Source organism: Camelina sativa, chromosome 11 (genome assembly GCF_000633955.1).
Source record: "Camelina sativa cultivar DH55 chromosome 11, Cs, whole genome shotgun sequence".
Classification (NCBI taxonomy): domain Eukaryota; kingdom Viridiplantae; phylum Streptophyta; class Magnoliopsida; order Brassicales; family Brassicaceae; genus Camelina; species Camelina sativa.
The window spans coordinates 42,852,242-42,869,794 of record NC_025695.1 but is presented as its reverse complement, the minus strand read 5'-3'; the positions used below and the strand labels follow the sequence as shown (position 1 = coordinate 42,869,794).

General features: G+C 37.1%; 5 protein-coding genes across 7 annotated transcripts in view; 3 read left to right on the top strand and 2 right to left on the bottom strand.

Annotated features, from left to right (window-relative positions):
- On the bottom strand, positions 187–873 carry LOC104726088 (putative lipid-transfer protein DIR1). The gene is made up of 2 exons (XM_010444866.2): positions 501–873; positions 187–402 (listed from the first exon to the last, which is right to left on the bottom strand). Exon 1 carries the CDS (start codon positions 814–816, stop codon positions 502–504), a length of 315 nt encoding a protein of 104 aa, XP_010443168.1. The 5' UTR covers positions 817–873; the 3' UTR covers positions 187–402; position 501.
- On the bottom strand, positions 1,357–2,098 carry LOC104726087 (putative lipid-transfer protein DIR1). Its single transcript, XM_010444865.2, has 2 exons — positions 1,665–2,098; positions 1,357–1,585 (listed from the first exon to the last, which is right to left on the bottom strand). The coding sequence occupies exons 1-2, from the start codon at positions 1,981–1,983 to the stop codon at positions 1,581–1,583; spliced, it is 324 nt and encodes a 107-aa protein (XP_010443167.1). The 5' UTR covers positions 1,984–2,098; the 3' UTR covers positions 1,357–1,580.
- On the top strand, positions 4,023–8,211 carry LOC104726086 (fimbrin-3-like). Its single transcript, XM_010444864.2, has 15 exons — positions 4,023–4,295; positions 4,562–4,717; positions 4,833–5,006; positions 5,109–5,344; positions 5,444–5,615; positions 5,714–5,752; positions 5,831–5,899; positions 5,986–6,102; positions 6,302–6,513; positions 6,590–6,742; positions 6,833–7,032; positions 7,134–7,291; positions 7,385–7,481; positions 7,575–7,666; positions 7,773–8,211. The coding sequence occupies exons 2-15, from the start codon at positions 4,631–4,633 to the stop codon at positions 8,070–8,072; spliced, it is 2,106 nt and encodes a 701-aa protein (XP_010443166.1). The 5' UTR covers positions 4,023–4,295; positions 4,562–4,630; the 3' UTR covers positions 8,073–8,211.
- Positions 8,714–17,553, top strand: part of LOC104726083 (protein ENHANCED DOWNY MILDEW 2) — a 14,591-nt gene continuing 5,751 nt past the window's right edge. The window contains exons 1-19 of one of the 3 annotated variants that reach the window (XM_010444861.2): positions 8,724–8,827; positions 9,089–9,536; positions 9,637–9,733; positions 9,932–9,985; positions 10,102–10,238; positions 10,553–10,649; positions 10,759–10,860; positions 10,969–11,213; positions 11,294–11,383; positions 11,473–12,045; positions 12,143–12,290; positions 12,368–12,469; positions 12,644–12,736; positions 13,028–13,069; positions 13,222–13,332; positions 13,477–13,548; positions 13,653–13,771; positions 13,868–13,931; positions 14,041–15,622. In XM_010444861.2, coding sequence (XP_010443163.1) covers positions 9,115–9,536; positions 9,637–9,733; positions 9,932–9,985; positions 10,102–10,238; positions 10,553–10,649; positions 10,759–10,860; positions 10,969–11,213; positions 11,294–11,383; positions 11,473–12,045; positions 12,143–12,290; positions 12,368–12,469; positions 12,644–12,736; positions 13,028–13,069; positions 13,222–13,332; positions 13,477–13,548; positions 13,653–13,771; positions 13,868–13,931; positions 14,041–15,432 — 3,960 coding nt within the window. In that variant the 5' untranslated portion in view covers positions 8,724–8,827; positions 9,089–9,114 and the 3' untranslated portion in view covers positions 15,433–15,622. Of the gene's footprint in view, positions 9,537–9,636; positions 9,734–9,931; positions 9,986–10,101; positions 10,239–10,552; positions 10,650–10,758; positions 10,861–10,968; positions 11,214–11,293; positions 11,384–11,472; positions 12,046–12,142; positions 12,291–12,367; positions 12,470–12,643; positions 12,737–13,027; positions 13,070–13,221; positions 13,333–13,476; positions 13,549–13,652; positions 13,772–13,867; positions 13,932–14,040; positions 15,623–17,553 lie in introns of those variants that run through there. The other 2 variants (XM_010444859.2, XM_010444858.2) reach the window with 2 other exon arrangements.
- Positions 15,694–16,933, top strand: LOC104726084 (probable long-chain-alcohol O-fatty-acyltransferase 1). The gene has a single exon (XM_010444862.1). It carries the CDS (start codon positions 15,728–15,730, stop codon positions 16,763–16,765), a length of 1,038 nt encoding a protein of 345 aa, XP_010443164.1. The 5' UTR covers positions 15,694–15,727; the 3' UTR covers positions 16,766–16,933.

Below are 17,553 nucleotides of genomic sequence, written 5' to 3'. Positions count from 1 at the left end.
TTTTTTTTTTTTTTTTTTTTTGGTCTCTCTTTCTCCTTTCATATATTAAAAATGAATAATTATTATTTGGTTCTTTGCAGGAAAGAGGCATAAAGGAGTCAACGTATTGTTTTCTTTGCTCAAAACAAAAAAAAAGGAGTCAATTTTTTAAGATCATAATCAAGAAACTAAAGTAGAACATAAAGATTTCACACTAAAAAGAAAAACATTGCTTTATTATTTTCATAATATGTGTATAGAACATGGTTCATCTAAGTAATAGACAAGGTGATTGAAAAATCATTGCAACGTGGATAATTTATTCGAATCAGAACCGCACAAGACATATTATATAGCTTGAGAGACTTCAGGGCAAGACAAAGTCTGAAGTAGACCGGCCTGTCTTCAGCTCAGTTTTTCAAGCTGCATGTTACAAAAGGAACAAACATCAAAACAAAGGTAAGATTATTCTCTCTTTACAGAAAAAACAGCAAACTCCAACGGTTACTTTGATATCTTACCTTACAAACAGGAGGGAGGACTTATACCACACTTGGCTAGAAGAGGCCTGATATTAGATGGTTCCATCCCGTATCTGCGGAGAAAAGCCTTGTACGAACAAAGGCATCGTAGATTAGCCGTTTTTGCCACTGCGCAGCAGTCGGGTTCCGGAGGTGGAGGGTTGTTTCCAGTGACGGCTGGACGGCATTTATTCAAGTTGTTTGTACTGATGTTGCAAATGGAAATGCTTGTAGCTTCTTTCACCATTATTGCAGTGGTTAAAACTATCGCGAGAATTGCAAATTGCATGTGGATTCTGGTGTTGTTCTTACCCATTCTCTCTTTTGTTTTTGTTATTTTCACTCTGTGATTTGTGAAACTCTTCAGTGTAATGAGCTTACTATATAGCAATGTTAATGATAAGTGGGAGCTAGCAAAGGCGTAGACTCACTGGTCTTTTTTGGCACAAGTCGTCGTTAGTGCGGCTGCTGAAATACAGGACTTGCTCCTTATTTCGTGACTAGTGGCTTTAGTTCGTTTTATCTTGTTTTGTCCTTGTCAAGTCATTTAGTTTTTTTTTTTTTCTGTGTAAATATCAAAAGACTGTCTAATCATGTCTTCTTGTCATGTTAAGCAAATCTCACAACACCAGAAACAGAGTTGCTCGAGTCTACTTCAACCAATGAACTTTGCCAAAGTTAAAAGAAAGCTTGCGTAACACTGTATATCAACTACTAATTAACCACAACGAGTTAACAATCAGATTATTATGATTCATAATCATGACAAGTTGGACAGTTCTTAGTTTTTTTTTTTTTTTTTTTTTTAAGTTTGGTTCTCCATAAGGAAAGGCGTGATGGTGAGTTAGGTTTTGGATACTATGATAATATTATTCCGTTTTCATTAACGTATAAAACACGGTTCTTACAAGGTAAATCTAAAATCACTATTAGTTTGTGATTATTTGAAACAGAATACTAAAACAACATTGTAAAATCACTTGACCCAAAAAAAACCATTGTAAATTTGAATTCAGATGCAAGACAAGATCCAGCGAAGTCTACAATTAGCACCATAGAGACCTGTTTCGGCTCAGTTCTTCAAGCTGCGCGAATACAAAACGTTACACACTTTCTTTGCTTTCAAGATCTTACTACAAAATTCAATAAATCCCATCAAAATACCTTGGCAACCACGAGGAATTGTTGTAACGCCACATTTAGCTACAAGAGCCGCGACTTTAGATGGGTCAATTCCTAAGATCGGGAGATAAAACTTGAATCTGCAGAGGCATCCTAGGTTAGCGGCTCGAACCACTACGCAGCACTCGTCGAGAGGAGGCGGCGGATTGTTTCCAGTGATGGCTGGACGACATTTCTGCATATCGTTTGTGTCCATGTTACAAATGGACATGCTTGTAGCTTCTTTCACCATTGTTGCAACGGTTAAAACCATTGCAAAAGCTGCAAATTGCATAAGGGTTTTGGTATTGTTCTTACCCATTCTCGATAGATCGTACCCTAGCCTATACTTGTGGCATCTCTTTAAATATATATGATAACGTACGAGCTTAAAAATGGCTAACTGAAAGGTAGTAAGTAATTAAGAGCGTAACGTAAAGAGATAAGTATGGGTGATGTAATTCAGGAGTGTTTTGAGTTGATATGTGTGAACAAAGGGACAAATGTGTGAAAAAAAAGAGACAGTTGCATTGTATGCCATAGTTTCTGGGCGGTGACCAATGTGGCGCCGTTTGTTTTGTCCTTTTTGATCTTTTAATTAGATGGATCATTAGCACAGACATGCATTTCATAATTATTGATGACATCAATTCATGATTTTTTTTATTAATGGGAAAACTATGAATACACAACTAATTTGTCGATTTAATGTGATTGTTGTGCTCTCTTTTATTTTTATTTTAAGGATTGAATTATTCTTATTTTGTAATACTTAATATAGTGGGAATTTATATCCGGAAGCCTGCAAGGATAAGATTTACTATATTTCAATAATGAATATGAAGAAAACATCAAAATAAACATCTTAATTAAACGATAGGTAAACTAGAATTATATGGTCAAGAATCAAGATTTTCTAATTTCTACTTTTTCTTTCGAACTATATCGTCGACCAAATGTTACCATTTTCATTTGTATTGAAAAATGTATTTGCGTGACCGGTTAAACCAAAATCTACAAAAAAGATAATTTAATATCACATAAATTTATATAATTAGTAGCCCGTCGTGCGTACCACACATGGGTTTGTAAATTAAAAAAACAAATGCAAAATATAAAAAAACAAAAAAAAAGTCGGTGGAGAAGATCTTTGTTTCCATCATAAAATCTAATCTTCCTAAAAATAAGCAACTAAATTTTTTTTCCCCATAAATGTTTTTGATCACTTGAGAATATATATAATCATACTAGGATTTAATCCGCGGTATACCACGAGACAATATTTTAATTTTAAAATTTTAAAAATTATATTGTATTTTATTATTATTTTATTAATTTAAAAAATTTAAAATTTTACAGGTATTTATAGTGTTTTCAAGGTTTTAACCCGTATGGTATATTTATAGTTTAGTAATATATTTATCTCCTGGTACACATCTAAAAGTGTTTTAAAAAAAAAACAATTCCACTTAACCCCTATATAGGACTAATGCCAACCCGTCTCACCAAAATCAAAATAAATTTTTGCGTAAAAAAAATAATCAAAAGAAGTTTTTTATCAAGTTTAATTATGTTAATTTTTTTTACCAAATTAGCATACTTATATAGTTTATAATTTTTCCATGTCAATATATATAGTTTATGATAATTAATAGAGTTTTCATTTTTTGGTAATTTCGCAAAAAATAAAAAATAAACCAAATTATATTGGGGTTTTCAACATATTTAATGTGATATTTTATAATTGGATTTTCGGTTTAGGAAATTTATTAATGTTAACGTAATTATGGATATTGTAAACTTTTGTTATGGAAAATCTGTTGTATATCATTTAAATTTGAGAGATTCTATCATCTATAAAAATAGTTTTAGAGATTTAATGAGTTAAAACTTTAATGGGTAGAGTTTTTTTTAGAAAAATCAGAATGCATAGATGTTGTTAAGATTTTGTGGCAATAAATGTAACAAATGTTGGTCAATTTAAAAAAGTTTAGTATTTGATTTTCTCTACAATATTATTTATGAAATTGTTTTAGGGCTTAATATTGTAAAAAAAAATTAAATAATTAAAACTTAAAGTACATATTTATTACTTCAAAAATGTTAATATTGATATCTTCCCTAAATCATTCAAGCTTACCTAATAGTATGGTTAGTAATTTATGCAAAAATGTAACCAAGTGAATATAGAGAAAAAATTGTTAATAGTCTTCTTCTTCCACATATAGAAACGACAACTACACAAGTCGTTCGTTTTTAAACCGTGAGGTCCACCCCGTTTGTTCCACATGTCGTCATCAGACAGCGAGTATATATATATATAAAATTAATTTAATAATTAAACCCTACTCGCGATTCTTCTGACGGAACATTCAATTTTCACAACCATAATAAAACTCGTTTTCCTCCTCCTCCTCCTTCTCTCTCTCTCCTCTTCATCGCTTTGCTCTCACACGAAGCAAATAACGATCCTATCTCTCTTCTTCTTTTGTTCACATTGTTGCGGTTTGATTCTTGCTTTCCCTAGTTTCCTGGACGAAAAAGCCAACATTGCATCGATAAGAAAGAAAAAAAGCAGAACTTTGGATTTGATTTTTCGAAACAGAGAATCTCATTTTCGATATAACATTGGGGGTTTGTTTATTCTCCTAGATTTCTGGAATTTTGTGTTATCGAATCGAAAGTCACGTTTTTTTTCTGTATTCCTAAGCTATCTGTAAAACTCTGTTAAATTATCCAACTTTTGAATCTTGCTGTAATGTTTTTAGCTAACATTTGCTATTTTAAGTATTATTAACCTTTGGATCGATAAAAATTGGTTTTTTTCTTCTTCGTTTCATCTCAAAGTTTTGATTTTTCTTTTTCTTTTCTGAAGCTTACATTGATTTCTCCTTTTGCAGGTTCTACATTTGACATTTTTTGAAGAGATTTGTTTTTTTTGTCTTCCCCCGTGAATTGTTACGGGGGAGATGTCTGGTTTTGTGGGTGTTATTGTTTCGGATCCATGGTTACAAAGTCAGCTTACACAAGTCGAGCTTCGGAGTCTTAATTCCAAGGTTAATAAAGTTTATCTCTTTTTTTTTTCTCATTGTTTTGAACTTCCATAGATGCAATCTAAGAGGAGCTTTGTTTTGACCGGGATATATGGGTTTGTGTGTGTGTGTTTTTTAGTTTGGTTCGTTGAAGAATCAGAATGGTAAGGTTACATTAGAGGATCTTCCGTCTGTATTGGTCAAGGTGAAGTCACTTAGTTCAGCTTTTAAGGAGAAAGAAATCAGAGAACTCTTGCCAGATTTGGGTTCTGATTATGAAACCGATGATCTTGATTTCGAATCGTTTCTCAAGGTCTGTTTGATTTTTCTCTGTTGTGTTTTTGTTTCTCTCTGTGTATCTCTTTGATGGATGTGTGATGTGTTTTCTTGGATTGATACAACAAAATGTGAGCAGATATATCTAAACTTGAGAGATAAAGCTGCTGATAAATCTGGTGGTCATAAGCACTCATCTACATTTCTTAAAGCTGGCACAACGACTCTTCATACCATCAACCAGTCAGAGAAGGGTTCTTTTGTTCATCATATTAACAGATATCTAGGAGATGATCCGTTTTTGATGCAGTTTCTTCCTTTAGATCCGGATTCGAATGATTTGTATGAACTTGTGAAAGATGGCGTACTTCTATGGTAATCTGCAAATTTGTGCTTTGGATCTTTATCTCAACATTAGTACATTTGGTTTCTGGGGGTTTGACTTGTTCTCTCCCTTTTTCCTTTTTGGTACAGTAAGCTTATAAACATAGCAGTTCCTGGAACAATAGATGAACGAGCGATCAACACGAAAAGGGTACTTAACCCATGGGAGAGAAATGAGAATCACACGCTTTGTCTCAACTCTGCGAAAGCTGTTGGCTGCAGTGTCGTTAATATTGGAACTCAGGACCTGGCTGAAGGACGAGTATGTTTTGCTTTGCTTGCTTAGTTTTCAGTAAATCATAATATATTGGAGATGAAAATCTATGATCCCTGACCACAGAGGTTTTATTGTTTTTGCAGCCTCATTTGGTGCTTGGATTGATCTCACAACTCATAAAGGTCCACACTTGTTTGCTGTATGCATCTTCCTTTTTGTTTATGCTTTGATTATTTACTAACTAATGTTGGAAACTGCAGATTCAACTGCTCGCTGATCTTAGTTTGAAGAAGATGCCTCAACTTGTTGAGTTGGTGGAAGACAACGATGTAATGACCTGCTAATCTCTTTGTGAATTTCTGACCAGCAATAAGCATGTCGTAAATAATGGTTGACGATTTTATGTCTGTTGCAGGATATAGAAGAATTTCTGAGATTACCCCCTGAGAAAGTCTTACTCAAATGGATGAACTTCCATCTCAAGAAAGGTGGTTACAAAAAAACTGTTGGAAATTTTTCTTCGGATCTGAAGGTATTTGTCTTTCTAAGTATCAGTTCTTGGAACTACTCTCCTTTCTGTCCCTTCAAAAGCTTCATTCTAGATAATTAACACGTAATCTTCTCCAACACATAAGCAAATATCAGTTTGAATGGGAAAACCAAAAGCTCACCACCATAAGCTATGATAATGTTTGATATTTTTTCTTAATCTTGTTGGTTTGAATATGCAGGACGCACAGGCCTATGCTTACCTGCTCAATGTTCTCGCACCAGAGCACTGCGATCCAGCTACTCTAAATGCAGAGAATGATCTTGAAAGGGCAAACATGGTCCTCGAACATGCAGAGAGAATGAACTGCAAACGGTATTTGACTGCAGAGGAGATAGTTGAGGGGTCTTCGTATTTGAATCTAGCATTTGTGGCACAGATATTTCACGAAAGGTCGGTAAAGATCATTAAAGATAAGATTATTCTCTTATGCACTGGTACTTACACACTAGCTTCTCTGTGCCTGCAGGAATGGCCTTAGCACTGATGGTAGGTTCTCCTTTGCGGAGATGATGACTGAGGATTTACAGAGTTGTAGAGATGAAAGATGTTACCGCTTATGGATTAACAGCCTTGGGATTGAGAGTTACGTCAATAATGTGTTTGAAGATGTTAGAAACGGGTAAGCATTTGGTATGAAAGATAGTTTTATAAGCTTTTTGGTCCTGAAACATATCATAAGTTCTTTAATACTTAAATATTGCTGATGCAGATGGATTCTTCTGGAAGTTGTCGACAAGGTCTATCCAGGATCAGTTAACTGGAAGCATGCTTCAAAACCACCAATTAAAATGCCGTTTAGAAAAGTAGAGAATTGCAATCAAGTCGTCAAGATTGGGAAAGAGAAGAGATTCTCGCTTGTAAATGTAGCTGGAAATGACATAGTTCAAGGAAATAAGAAGCTTATCCTCGGTAATTAGCTAACTACAATTTGTTTATTTTGATAAGATGCTTTGCAGTCTTACTCTAAGAAATTGTATAACACTGGAGGTGTGTGTATATATATGTCTCAGGCTTCTTATGGCAGTTGATGAGAACCCATATGCTTCAACTTCTCAAAAATTTGAGATCTCGAACACGAGGAAAAGACATGACCGACTCAGAAATCCTGAGCTGGGCAAACAGGAAAGTCAAAATCATGGGACGAAAATCGCAGATCGAAAGCTTCAAGGTTCCATCTTATACTTTCCATCAAAACTCAAAACAATATCAACTGCAAAAAAGCTTATGTTGAATCAAATCTGTATTGCTAAACTTCAAATAGGATAAGACTCTATCAAGTGGATTATTCTTCCTCGACCTTCTATGGGCAGTTGAGCCAAGAGTTGTTAACTGGAATCTTGTCACCAAGGGTGAATCAGGTCCATTACTTAGAACCTCTTTCTCTATCTACCCTCTGCTTAAACCGCAGTTAACTTAACCGTACTTTTTTTTGGCTATGGAAACTATTACAGAAGATGAGAAGAGACTGAATGCTACATATATTGTCAGTGTAGCAAGAAAGCTTGGTTGCTCGGTTTTCTTGTTGCCGGAAGATATCATCGAGGTAAAAGAATAGAATCTAAATCTTCTGCTGACAATTTATTCAGACACAACACAACATACATTAAATATGAAATCTGAGTTGGTTTTAAAATGTCTTGGTGTTGCAGGTGAATCAAAAGATGATATTAATCTTAACGGCAAGTATAATGTATTGGAGCCTTCAGCAAAAAACATCATCGTCAGAGAGTTCAAGTTCGAGTTCGGATTCATCATCGACTTATAGCACGACAACGACATGCACAAGCACGTGCACGAGCAATGATGCTTCACCAGCTCCATCTGTCACGGGAGATGACGAAGTCTCTTCTTTAAACGGCGAAATATCGAGCTTAACGATAGAAGAAGACAATGACGCAGACATAATGTCTGATATCACCTCCATCTCAGAGGAAACAGTCATTGAATAGAGAGTGAGAGAAACAAATACTCTTTGCCGGAACAGAGTTGCTTTGTAATATTTTTCACATCCTTCTCTGTCTGTGTGATTAATAAAATTAATAAAATTATATTTGTTACCTCTATATAAAAAAAAAGGAAACATTAAAGGTTTAAAAAGAAAAAAAGAAAACATTTGTGAAGTACACTAATAAAAATGTCAATCTTGTTTTTATTCAATATTTGTTGACTTGCAGTTTTTTTTTATTGTTTGGTTTATAAAGAAAAACATAAAAAAAATTTGTTGACAAAGAAAAAAGAGATATTTAGAATACCTCCAATGGTTTTGACTGAATGTTGTGTTTGTGGTTGTTGTAAGGTGGTGATGATGATGCTTTCAATGTCTCTCTCACTCTCTCTTTACGCCTGACTCGAGCATCGAACACGTCAGGCGTTGCACTTTAGAGTGCCTTCGCAGACCATACGAGCTACAAGAGCCAGGCACTTTTAGTCTTGCCTGACTTCATTTTATAGTAAACACTTTTGACCATTTTGTACTGAAGTGATATTTACCCTATTATTATTATTTGAAAAAAAAGAAAACTAAAATTATCGTCATACACATCGGCGTCCGTACACGTGCCGCGAATATATAAAACGATGAAAAAAAAAAATCTCAAGCAGAGAGTTCTCTCAAGTATTGTGAAGACGACAACGACGATCCCATACCATACTGTCTTATTGATTTCATCAATCACACTCACAGGAGTCGAGAATTCTCAAAAGGGTTTTGTTTACTTCTTCTTCTTCTTCGTGATCAATTCATTCAATTCGTTTTGTTTACTTCTTCTTCAATTCCATTTTCTAAATTTGGGGCTTTTTCGTCATCTCAATTCTTCTGTTTTTTTGAAGCCCTTCTATATCCGATTCGTGTTTCTTTTGTTCTCCTAAGACAAACCCTAATTCGAAAATGTTAGGGTTTATGAGAGAAGTTGTGATATTTTTGGAATTTCGCATTGATCGTTTCGTTGTTTGGAAACGTTTCTAGGTTTAGGGGAATTAGGGAATTGATTGATGGCGTTCGTTGACGATGATGAAGAGGAAGACTACTCTGTTCCTCAATCAGCTTCGAATTACTATTTCGAAGATGACGATAAAGAGCCTGTTTCGTTTGCGCGTCTACCAATTCGATGGATCGGGGAGGATAAAGTTGTTGATGGGAGTGCGTTAGGTTTATACTTGAGAGGAAGATCTGGTGATGGGCTTTTGCCTCTGCATAAGCTTGTTAAAGCTTGGAGATTCGACCTTTCTAACTTTAGGCCTGAGGTTTCTGTTCTTACCAAGGATAATATCTGGGTTAAGCTTGAGGAACCGAGGAAAAGCTACGCGGAGTTGATTAGAACTGTTTTGGTTACTTTGTATTCGATTCAGTTTCTTAGGAGGAATCCTCAAGCGTCTGAGAAATCTCTCTTGGAGAAGTTAACTAGATGTTTGAGGTGACTGGTTTGGCTTTTTTTTTTTTTTTTTTCAGGTCTTTTGTTCTTCTCCTCTGGGATGTTTTTAAACTCTTGTGGTTTTTGGATGTTGTTTGTGTAGGTCGTATGATGTGAAGCCATCGCAGAATGATCTGGTGGATCACATTGACTTAATCTCTGAAGCTACTAAAAGAGATGTCAATTTGGCGGAATCAAAGGTTAGTATGGAGATTTTTTTCTGACTTTCTGGTCTGTGAGATGTTGTAGCTTCTGTTTCTTGAGAGCTTGTGATGCCAACCATATTTGTTTTCAAGAGTTTAGTTCGCTTTCTGGCTTTAATGTTTTCTGTATTGTATCATTTTCTTACCCTGATTCTCTCCTAATTTTGTTGCGTTTTTTCTTTCTTGTGTTACTAGTTTATACTTGCATTTCTCGCAAAGAAGCCTACCAAAAGGAGATTACCTGATGAGGTTTGATTTTTTTTATCCCACTTGAGTACTCTTTTCCTAATGTGGTTTCCCCTTTTTTTTACCCTTTACTTTCACACGGTCTTAGTTTCTGCTACGAACTTGTTATTACTCATTAGGACAATGCAAAGGATGATTTCATAGTAGTAGATGACGACACTTATGTAGCGTCCGATGAAGATGAATTGGATGATGAAGACGATGATTTTTTTGAGTCTGTTTGTGCAATGTGTGACAATGGTGGCGAGCTTTTGTGGTATGTTTCCTTGCTGGATATCGATCTTGTAGTTTGGTTTTATCTGGAATTTTTTTTGGAAGAATTAGTCTTCCTCCTTTTACTTTCTTTATTAGAATAAGGCCATGCATAGCTTCCATTTGCGTTTTGGCATTTACAAAAATATTTTATGAAAATTGAAAATGTTTTAGCAACGTGAAATGTGCAAACGCAATTCCAGTGGTTAAGGCTATCGAGGCCTTAATAGGTTTCTGCAGATCCGTTGTTTTATTCCATATTGTGTGTTGCTATTTCACTGAACCAGATCTTTAACTCTTGTGTTCTGCTTTTTGCAGTTGTGAAGGAAGCTGCCTGAGATCTTTTCATGCTACCAAAAAAGATGGTGAAGATTCACTTTGTGACTCTCTTGGCTTCACCAAGATGCAAGTGGAAGTATGTAACATATATTATTTTCTCATGAGTTCTGAATATTTCTGAGCGTCTTCGTTTTCTTGAGTAGGCATGGGGTTAATGTTAATGTTGTTTATGGACTGTTTTCCAGGCAATTCAGAAATACTTTTGCCCAAACTGTGAGCATAAGATACATCAATGCTTCATTTGCAAGAACCTTGGCTCTTCTGATAATTCTGCTGGGGCTGCAGAGGTATGAAATTATTGATCTCTAATGTTGAATTCTGTTCAGACGTGTTTTGTTGATAATGGTGACTGTCAACTACCTTGGATGAGCTTTGCGTTTTAAACCTGTTCTTAGGTTTTCCAATGCGTGTCAGCCACCTGCGGGTACTTTTACCACCCTCGTTGTGTCACAAGACGGCTACGTTTAGGAAATAAAGAAGAGTCTGAAGCACTAGAGAGACAAATCATTGCAGGAGAGTTTACATGCCCATTGCACAAATGCAGTGTCTGTGAAAACGGAGAGGTTAAGACAGACTCTAACTTGCAATTTTCTGTTTGCCGGCGATGTCCAAAGTCCTACCACAGAAAATGCCTGCCGCGGTAGACCTCTATTCACTTGTCGTTCATTTTCTATTGCTATCTCAGAACTCTATTTGAATTACTGTCTTGTTGTTTTCTAGGGAAATTTCTTTTGAAGATATTGAGGAGGAGGATATATTTACTAGGGCATGGGATGGACTCCTGCACAACCGTGTACTCATATATTGCCAGTAAGATTTTTTATATGGTGTATCTTTCTGTGTAAATTTATAAGTATACTTACCTTGAGAGACTCATTTGAATGATTTCCCTTGCGTAGAGAACATGAGATAGATGAAGATCTCCTGACACCAGTTAGAGACCATGTACAGTTTCCTTTCACCGAAGAGAAGAAGGCCGTCATGAAAGAAAAAAAAAGAATACTAGAATCTCATGTGGGACGAGATAGAGAGAGACCTAAGGTTAAGGATCCTGTCTTACAAGATACTTGTGGAAAAGCTTCTGTTAAATCCTGTAGAAGTTCGTTTCCTTCTTCAAAAGATGGTGTCTCAACAAAGAAGCAAAGATTAGTGTCATCTGTACCAGACAATTTGAGAAAACGAAAGGATGTTGATCCATCCATAAAGTATAAAGTGGTTCCACAGAAATCCCAGAAGATGATGGAAGAGTCCCGTGAAGCTGGCAAAAACAAGCTGGGAGTGAAAGAGGCACGTGAAGTTGGTAAAAGCAAGGTTTCACTGGGTGAGAGGTTGTTTAATTACATTCAGGAACCTAACATAGTAAAGCCTGGGCGCGTGAATCCAGTTGATAGCAAGCACCATAAGACTGACTCAATTGCCTCCAAGGAACCAGGAAGTGAAATTCATGCATTGGACAACGACTCTCAAAGGAGGTTAGTATTTTATTGTTTAAAATTCCAGTTTCCCTTTAAAATCTGTTTAGGACCTATTAGTAAATTTCTTATATCGTATCTACTTTTGCCAATGTAGGCTTTTGGCGGTAATGAAAAGAGCTTCTGAAGAAATAACTATGGGTACTATTTTGAAGAAATTCAAAGTTCAATCTATGCATGCAAACTCCACAAGGAATGTTGTGGACAAGACGATCACTATGGGGAAGGTAGAGGGCTCAGTTCAGGTGGGATAGAAATCTGAACCCGATCACTATTTGGCCTCTCTTAGCTCTATTTCTGATTTTAAATTTTGTTTCTTCAGGCTGTTAGAACAGCACTAAAAAAGCTTGAGGAAGGAGGAAACATTGAGGATGCAAAAGCAGTTTGTGAGCCAGAGGTTCTGAGACAAATCCTCAAGTGGAAGGTCCTAAGCTTAGCTTTTTCTGCATCCTTTTTATTAATCTTTGCTTGCAGCTAATATTTTTTGCTAATCCTCTAGATCCCTAAGCTTAGCTTTTTCTGCATCCTTTTTATTCATCTTTGCTTGCAGCTAATATTTTTTTGCTAATCCTCTAGATCTTTATTTCTTTTGCTTCAGGATAAGCTCAAAGTTTATCTTGCTCCTTTTCTCCATGGTGCACGCTATACCTCCTTTGGTCGTCATTTTACTAATCCTGAAAAACTTCAACAGGTAATATATCCTCTGAAAGCATATATAAGATTAAGGTCTAAGCATCCTATAAGTAACAAGGATTTCGGTTCACACTTTCGTCAACTAGTGAGAAAGAATAATTGTCAAGAATGACTCTTAAAAATGTAGGCTGTTTATACCTTTTCAATTAGCTTACTTAATCTGTCTTCTGTGAGGATTATTATGCTGTTGGCTTACACTTTCTGCCACCTGCTTTTTACACACTGTCAAACTCTAGCTCCTGTATCTGAAGCTTGATGCCTGATCGCACCCTATTACTTTGTAATGCAGATTGTTGATAGGCTCCATTGGTATGCAGAAGATGGTGATATGGTAAGATTTGCTCACAAACGTTATCTGTTAAGAGTTTGATTTTTTGTTTACTTTTGTTAACTTGTTAATTCTGAAGTATGATATTGTTAGTATTATGATAAATTTCTTGTGCATAAACAATGATGTCTGGTTTCTGGTATCTCTTCCAACAGATAGTCGACTTCTGTTGTGGCGCTAATGACTTTAGCTGTTTGATGAAAACGAAGCTTGAAGAAACGGGGAAGAAATGCTTATATAAAAATTATGATCTTATTCAATCGAAGGTAATGACTTGTGTTTGTGTGCCTGCTATTGTCGTAGGTTGTAAAGTCTTCTCACTGACACGGAAACAACATATGCTGGATCGTAGTGTGTTCTATTCATCAGTCTTGTAGGAATATTCATCGAATTATTTATCTTACTTTCAGAGTAATTTCAATTTTGAGAGAAAGGATTGGATGACGGTACGCAAAGATGAGTTGGAACCAGGTTCAAAGCTGGTAAAATACAAATTTCCTTTTAGTCTGAACCTTGTGTTAGCTCCCGTGATATTGAAATAGTTTGAGTTGTATCCAACTATTTATATTTTTGGCATTATGAGTAGATTATGGGGCTAAATCCACCATTTGGAGTCAATGCTTCTCTTGCAAACAAGTTTATTGCTAAGGCTCTTGAGTTTCGCCCAAAGATTCTCATTCTCATTGTTCCTCCCGAAACTGAAAGGTTTCAGTTTCCATCTATCTCATCTGCTCCTCTGTACCATTTCATAACGACTCCTCTCTCTCCCTCTTTTGTTAAATCTCTCACTTTTCTCAACAGGTTAGATAAAAAGAAGTCATCTTATGTGCTCATATGGGAGGATAAAACGTTCCTATCTGGAAATGTAAATCATTCGCTCTTATTTTGGTTTGCCCTCTCTTTTAATTAGCTTTCTGAGAGTGAGCCTTTCTTGAATTTCTGTTAATGTTTTGTTTCTTGTCTATTCCTTTCAGTCATTTTACCTGCCTGGTTCTGTCAATGACGAAGACAAACAATTGGAAGACTGGAACAATGTTCCTCCGCCGCTTTCTCTCTGGAGTCGGTCCGACTTTGCAGCCAAGCACAAGAAAATAGCGGAAAAGCATTGCCACTTGTATAGAGATGTGGGGAGCTCAAATTTAAAGAAAGGTGAAGAAGAAGCAAACACATCTATGCATCCACTTGGAGCTTTTGTTGGCATGTGTACTACTATGCCTAGAGATAGTCCTGTCACATTGGACAACGAAGATGTACCTATGGAACAGGATGAAATTGAGGTAGCTGAGTGTGTTAATAACATTTTGCTCTCTGAGAAAATCGAAACACGGGAAACTATAGCACGGGTACATCAGTCAGATCACTTGTCAAGGAGAAGTCAGCTGGAAAAGGAGGAAAAGACCAAAGACTACTCTGGTAGGAAGCTTGGGAAGTCCGTGGTTTCTAATGATGTGGATTTGAAGAGCAATGACATGGAAGAGGATCGAGGAGAGTTGAAAAGAGCACCGGAGAGCATCAAAGTAAAAGTTCCCGAAATGTCATCTGATAGGCAGAGTCCTGTTAGGTCTTCCCCAGATGATATATATGATGTCTGCACATCAATTTCCAATACAACATCTCAAAGACCTCACGGGTCTGCAGAAGTATCTCTGCCTACGATAACGAGGACTAAAAGTAACTTGGGAAAGAATATTAGAGAACCTGATGGTAAAGTGCAGGGCATTGGAATACCTGAAGTGACACTGAATAGGCCAAGCTCTGTAAGATCTTCTAAAGAGGACATCTACACTGTCCGTCCATCGCCAGCAAATACGGGTCAGAAACCATTTGAAGCTTTTGAACCTTCTTATGGTGCAGGTTTATCCCATTTCGACGATGGTCTTGCTGCTAAGTATGGTTTAGGTGGAGGCTACAGAATGCCGGATCCTCCTTTCATACCGGATCAGTTACCATTGGCACCATCTATGAGAAATGGTCCTAGCGAGATGTTTGATTTCCGAGGATATTCAGACCTCAATAGAGGGGTTGATCCAAGAGAGTATTCACAGCAATACGCTGGGCACTTGGACCCCATGTTAGCTCCTCCTCCTCCAAATCTGATGGACAATACATATCTATTGCAACAACGTTATGCGCCTCACTTCGATCAGATGAATTACCAGAGGATGAGCTCTTTCCCACCTCAGCCTCCAATGCAACCTAGAGGACAGAATCCCTTTGATCCTCATGGCTTTCTACTGCAACCGCCACCGCCACCACCTCCACCTCCACCACCTAGTGACTTTGAAATGAGTCCAAGGGGTTTTGCACCTGGCCCGAACCCAAATTACCCTTATATTAGTCGATCTGGCGGTTGGATTGATGACTAGACTAGCACTAACTATCCTTGTACAGTTGCAACATTTGTAGTTTGATAGATCTTTTGTGTATCACTCTCTGAAATTAATCGTAGGAAGAAGAGAAGAAATCTAGAACTTTTCTCTACCACTCGATGTCTAGCTAGTGGGCCTTTTGGCTGTTCAATAATATTAAAAAGAGAAAGGAAGCCAGCTTTGTATTGTCGTTTAAACTTTCAAGACCATATTTATTGTTGTAATTCTTTAATACAGGACCACGCCCAAACACTGGTGCTTCCTCAGAATTAGCAAACAACAGATCTGAGAAATGGAAGAAAACTTAAGAAACTTAATCGAGGTATGGATCTATGCGTTAATATCTTTATCTTACTGTTATTTCATATCATCTAAAATCTCCAAAGGTGTTCTTCGTCTCCTCTCTATCCTTCCAATGTGCATTATGTTTCTTCTTCTTCCTCTGTTACTCTCTTGTGTGCATTTTTGCGCCATTTCAGCTTTGTTTCTCTCATGGCTCGCAAACTTCAGACTGATTCTCTTTGCCTTTGATCAAGGACCTTTTTGTCCACTTCCCCCTAAACTCTCCCGTTTCATATGCTTTGCTTGTTTGCCCATCAAAATCAGACAAACCCCTTCTCCAGATGCGATCAAGAATCTTCGTTGTAATAATGAACCTATGCCTAAATGGGTCCTGGCTGTCAAATTTTTGGCCTTGGGCGTCTTGTTACATGTCTATGAATACAGGGATGGTTTGCCTCGGTTCGTTGTCTTGGCTCTTTATTGTCTCCATTTATACCTTGAGGTGGAACTTGTCTTGGTGTTTGTTGGGGCCGTGGTATCTACTCTTCTTGGCTGTGACATCGAGCCAGTGTTCAATGAGCCCTACCTAGCCACCTCTTTACAGGACTTCTGGAGCCGCAGATGGAACCTCATGGTTTCAGCCGTCCTACGCTCAACGGTACACATCCCCGTTCAGCGTTTTTTTAAACACTTACTCCATCCCGACGGGGCTACGTTTGCTGGGGTCATGGCCTCGTTCTTTGTCTCGGGCGTGATGCATGAGCTGATCTTCTTTTACATGATCCGTCAGCCTCCAACTTGGGAAGTCACTTGTTTCTTTGTCTTGCACGGTGCTGCAACAGCCACTGAGATAGCGGTGAAGAGAACACACTGGTGGAGGCCACCGCACCGGGCTGTCTCTGGTCTTGCAGCGTTGACGTTTGTGAGTCTTACGGGCGTTTGGCTATTCCTCCCTCAAATACTGAGAAACAATGTTCATGAGAGAGCGATTGGTGAATGTTTATCAGTTATTGACTTTGCCAAACGCAAGTTATTCACTTCTCCATGATTCTTTTTTTGTTTTGTTTTTTTTTTCAATGCAAAGGCTAAACTTAGTTTCTCTTCAATGTGTGAAAGAAACCGAATATCGAAGTGTGAGACACGTTGTGTAGAGTATGAAGCATTCTTAAAGCGCAACAAAACTAATAATATGGCTTGCAGAATTTAAGAAAAGTCATGTAGACAAGAACACGAAAACCTCAAACAATGTGTCTAAAAAGCTCTCTAACGAATGATGAATCTAGAGATGCAGAGAGAGGCAACACTAGTTTATTAATAGTCCGACTCTGTTAACAACATGTGTAGCTGTCATATCTTGTTTCCACAATTTTCTATTCTGAAAGTGTTTGATTCAATCTTATTATTTTAAAAATACACATCTTCATCAAGTCAAACCCTCGGTGATTGGAAAAAAAAAAATAGAAGAAGATCTAGATTCTAGAGACATGGAGGACGAATTCAAGAACTTCATCAAGGTTTGGGTTTCAGAAATAATCTCGATAATCTTATTGTTACTACATATCAACTAGAATCAAAGCTGGTGTTTTTCGATTGCTCACTGTTCTTCCTGTCTGTGCTCTCTTTCTTGTTCTTCCTCTGTTTTTTTCCTCTGTTCACTTCTCTGAACTTACAGCATTTTTCCTCTCATGGCTCGCAAATTTCAAACTCATCCTCTTCTGTTTCGATCAAGGCCCTCTCGTCCCACTTCCCTCAAATCTCTTCCGATTCGTCTGCTTCACTTGCTTCCCTATCAAGCCTCAACAAAACCCTAATCCTCAAAATCAAACCCCCAAATGG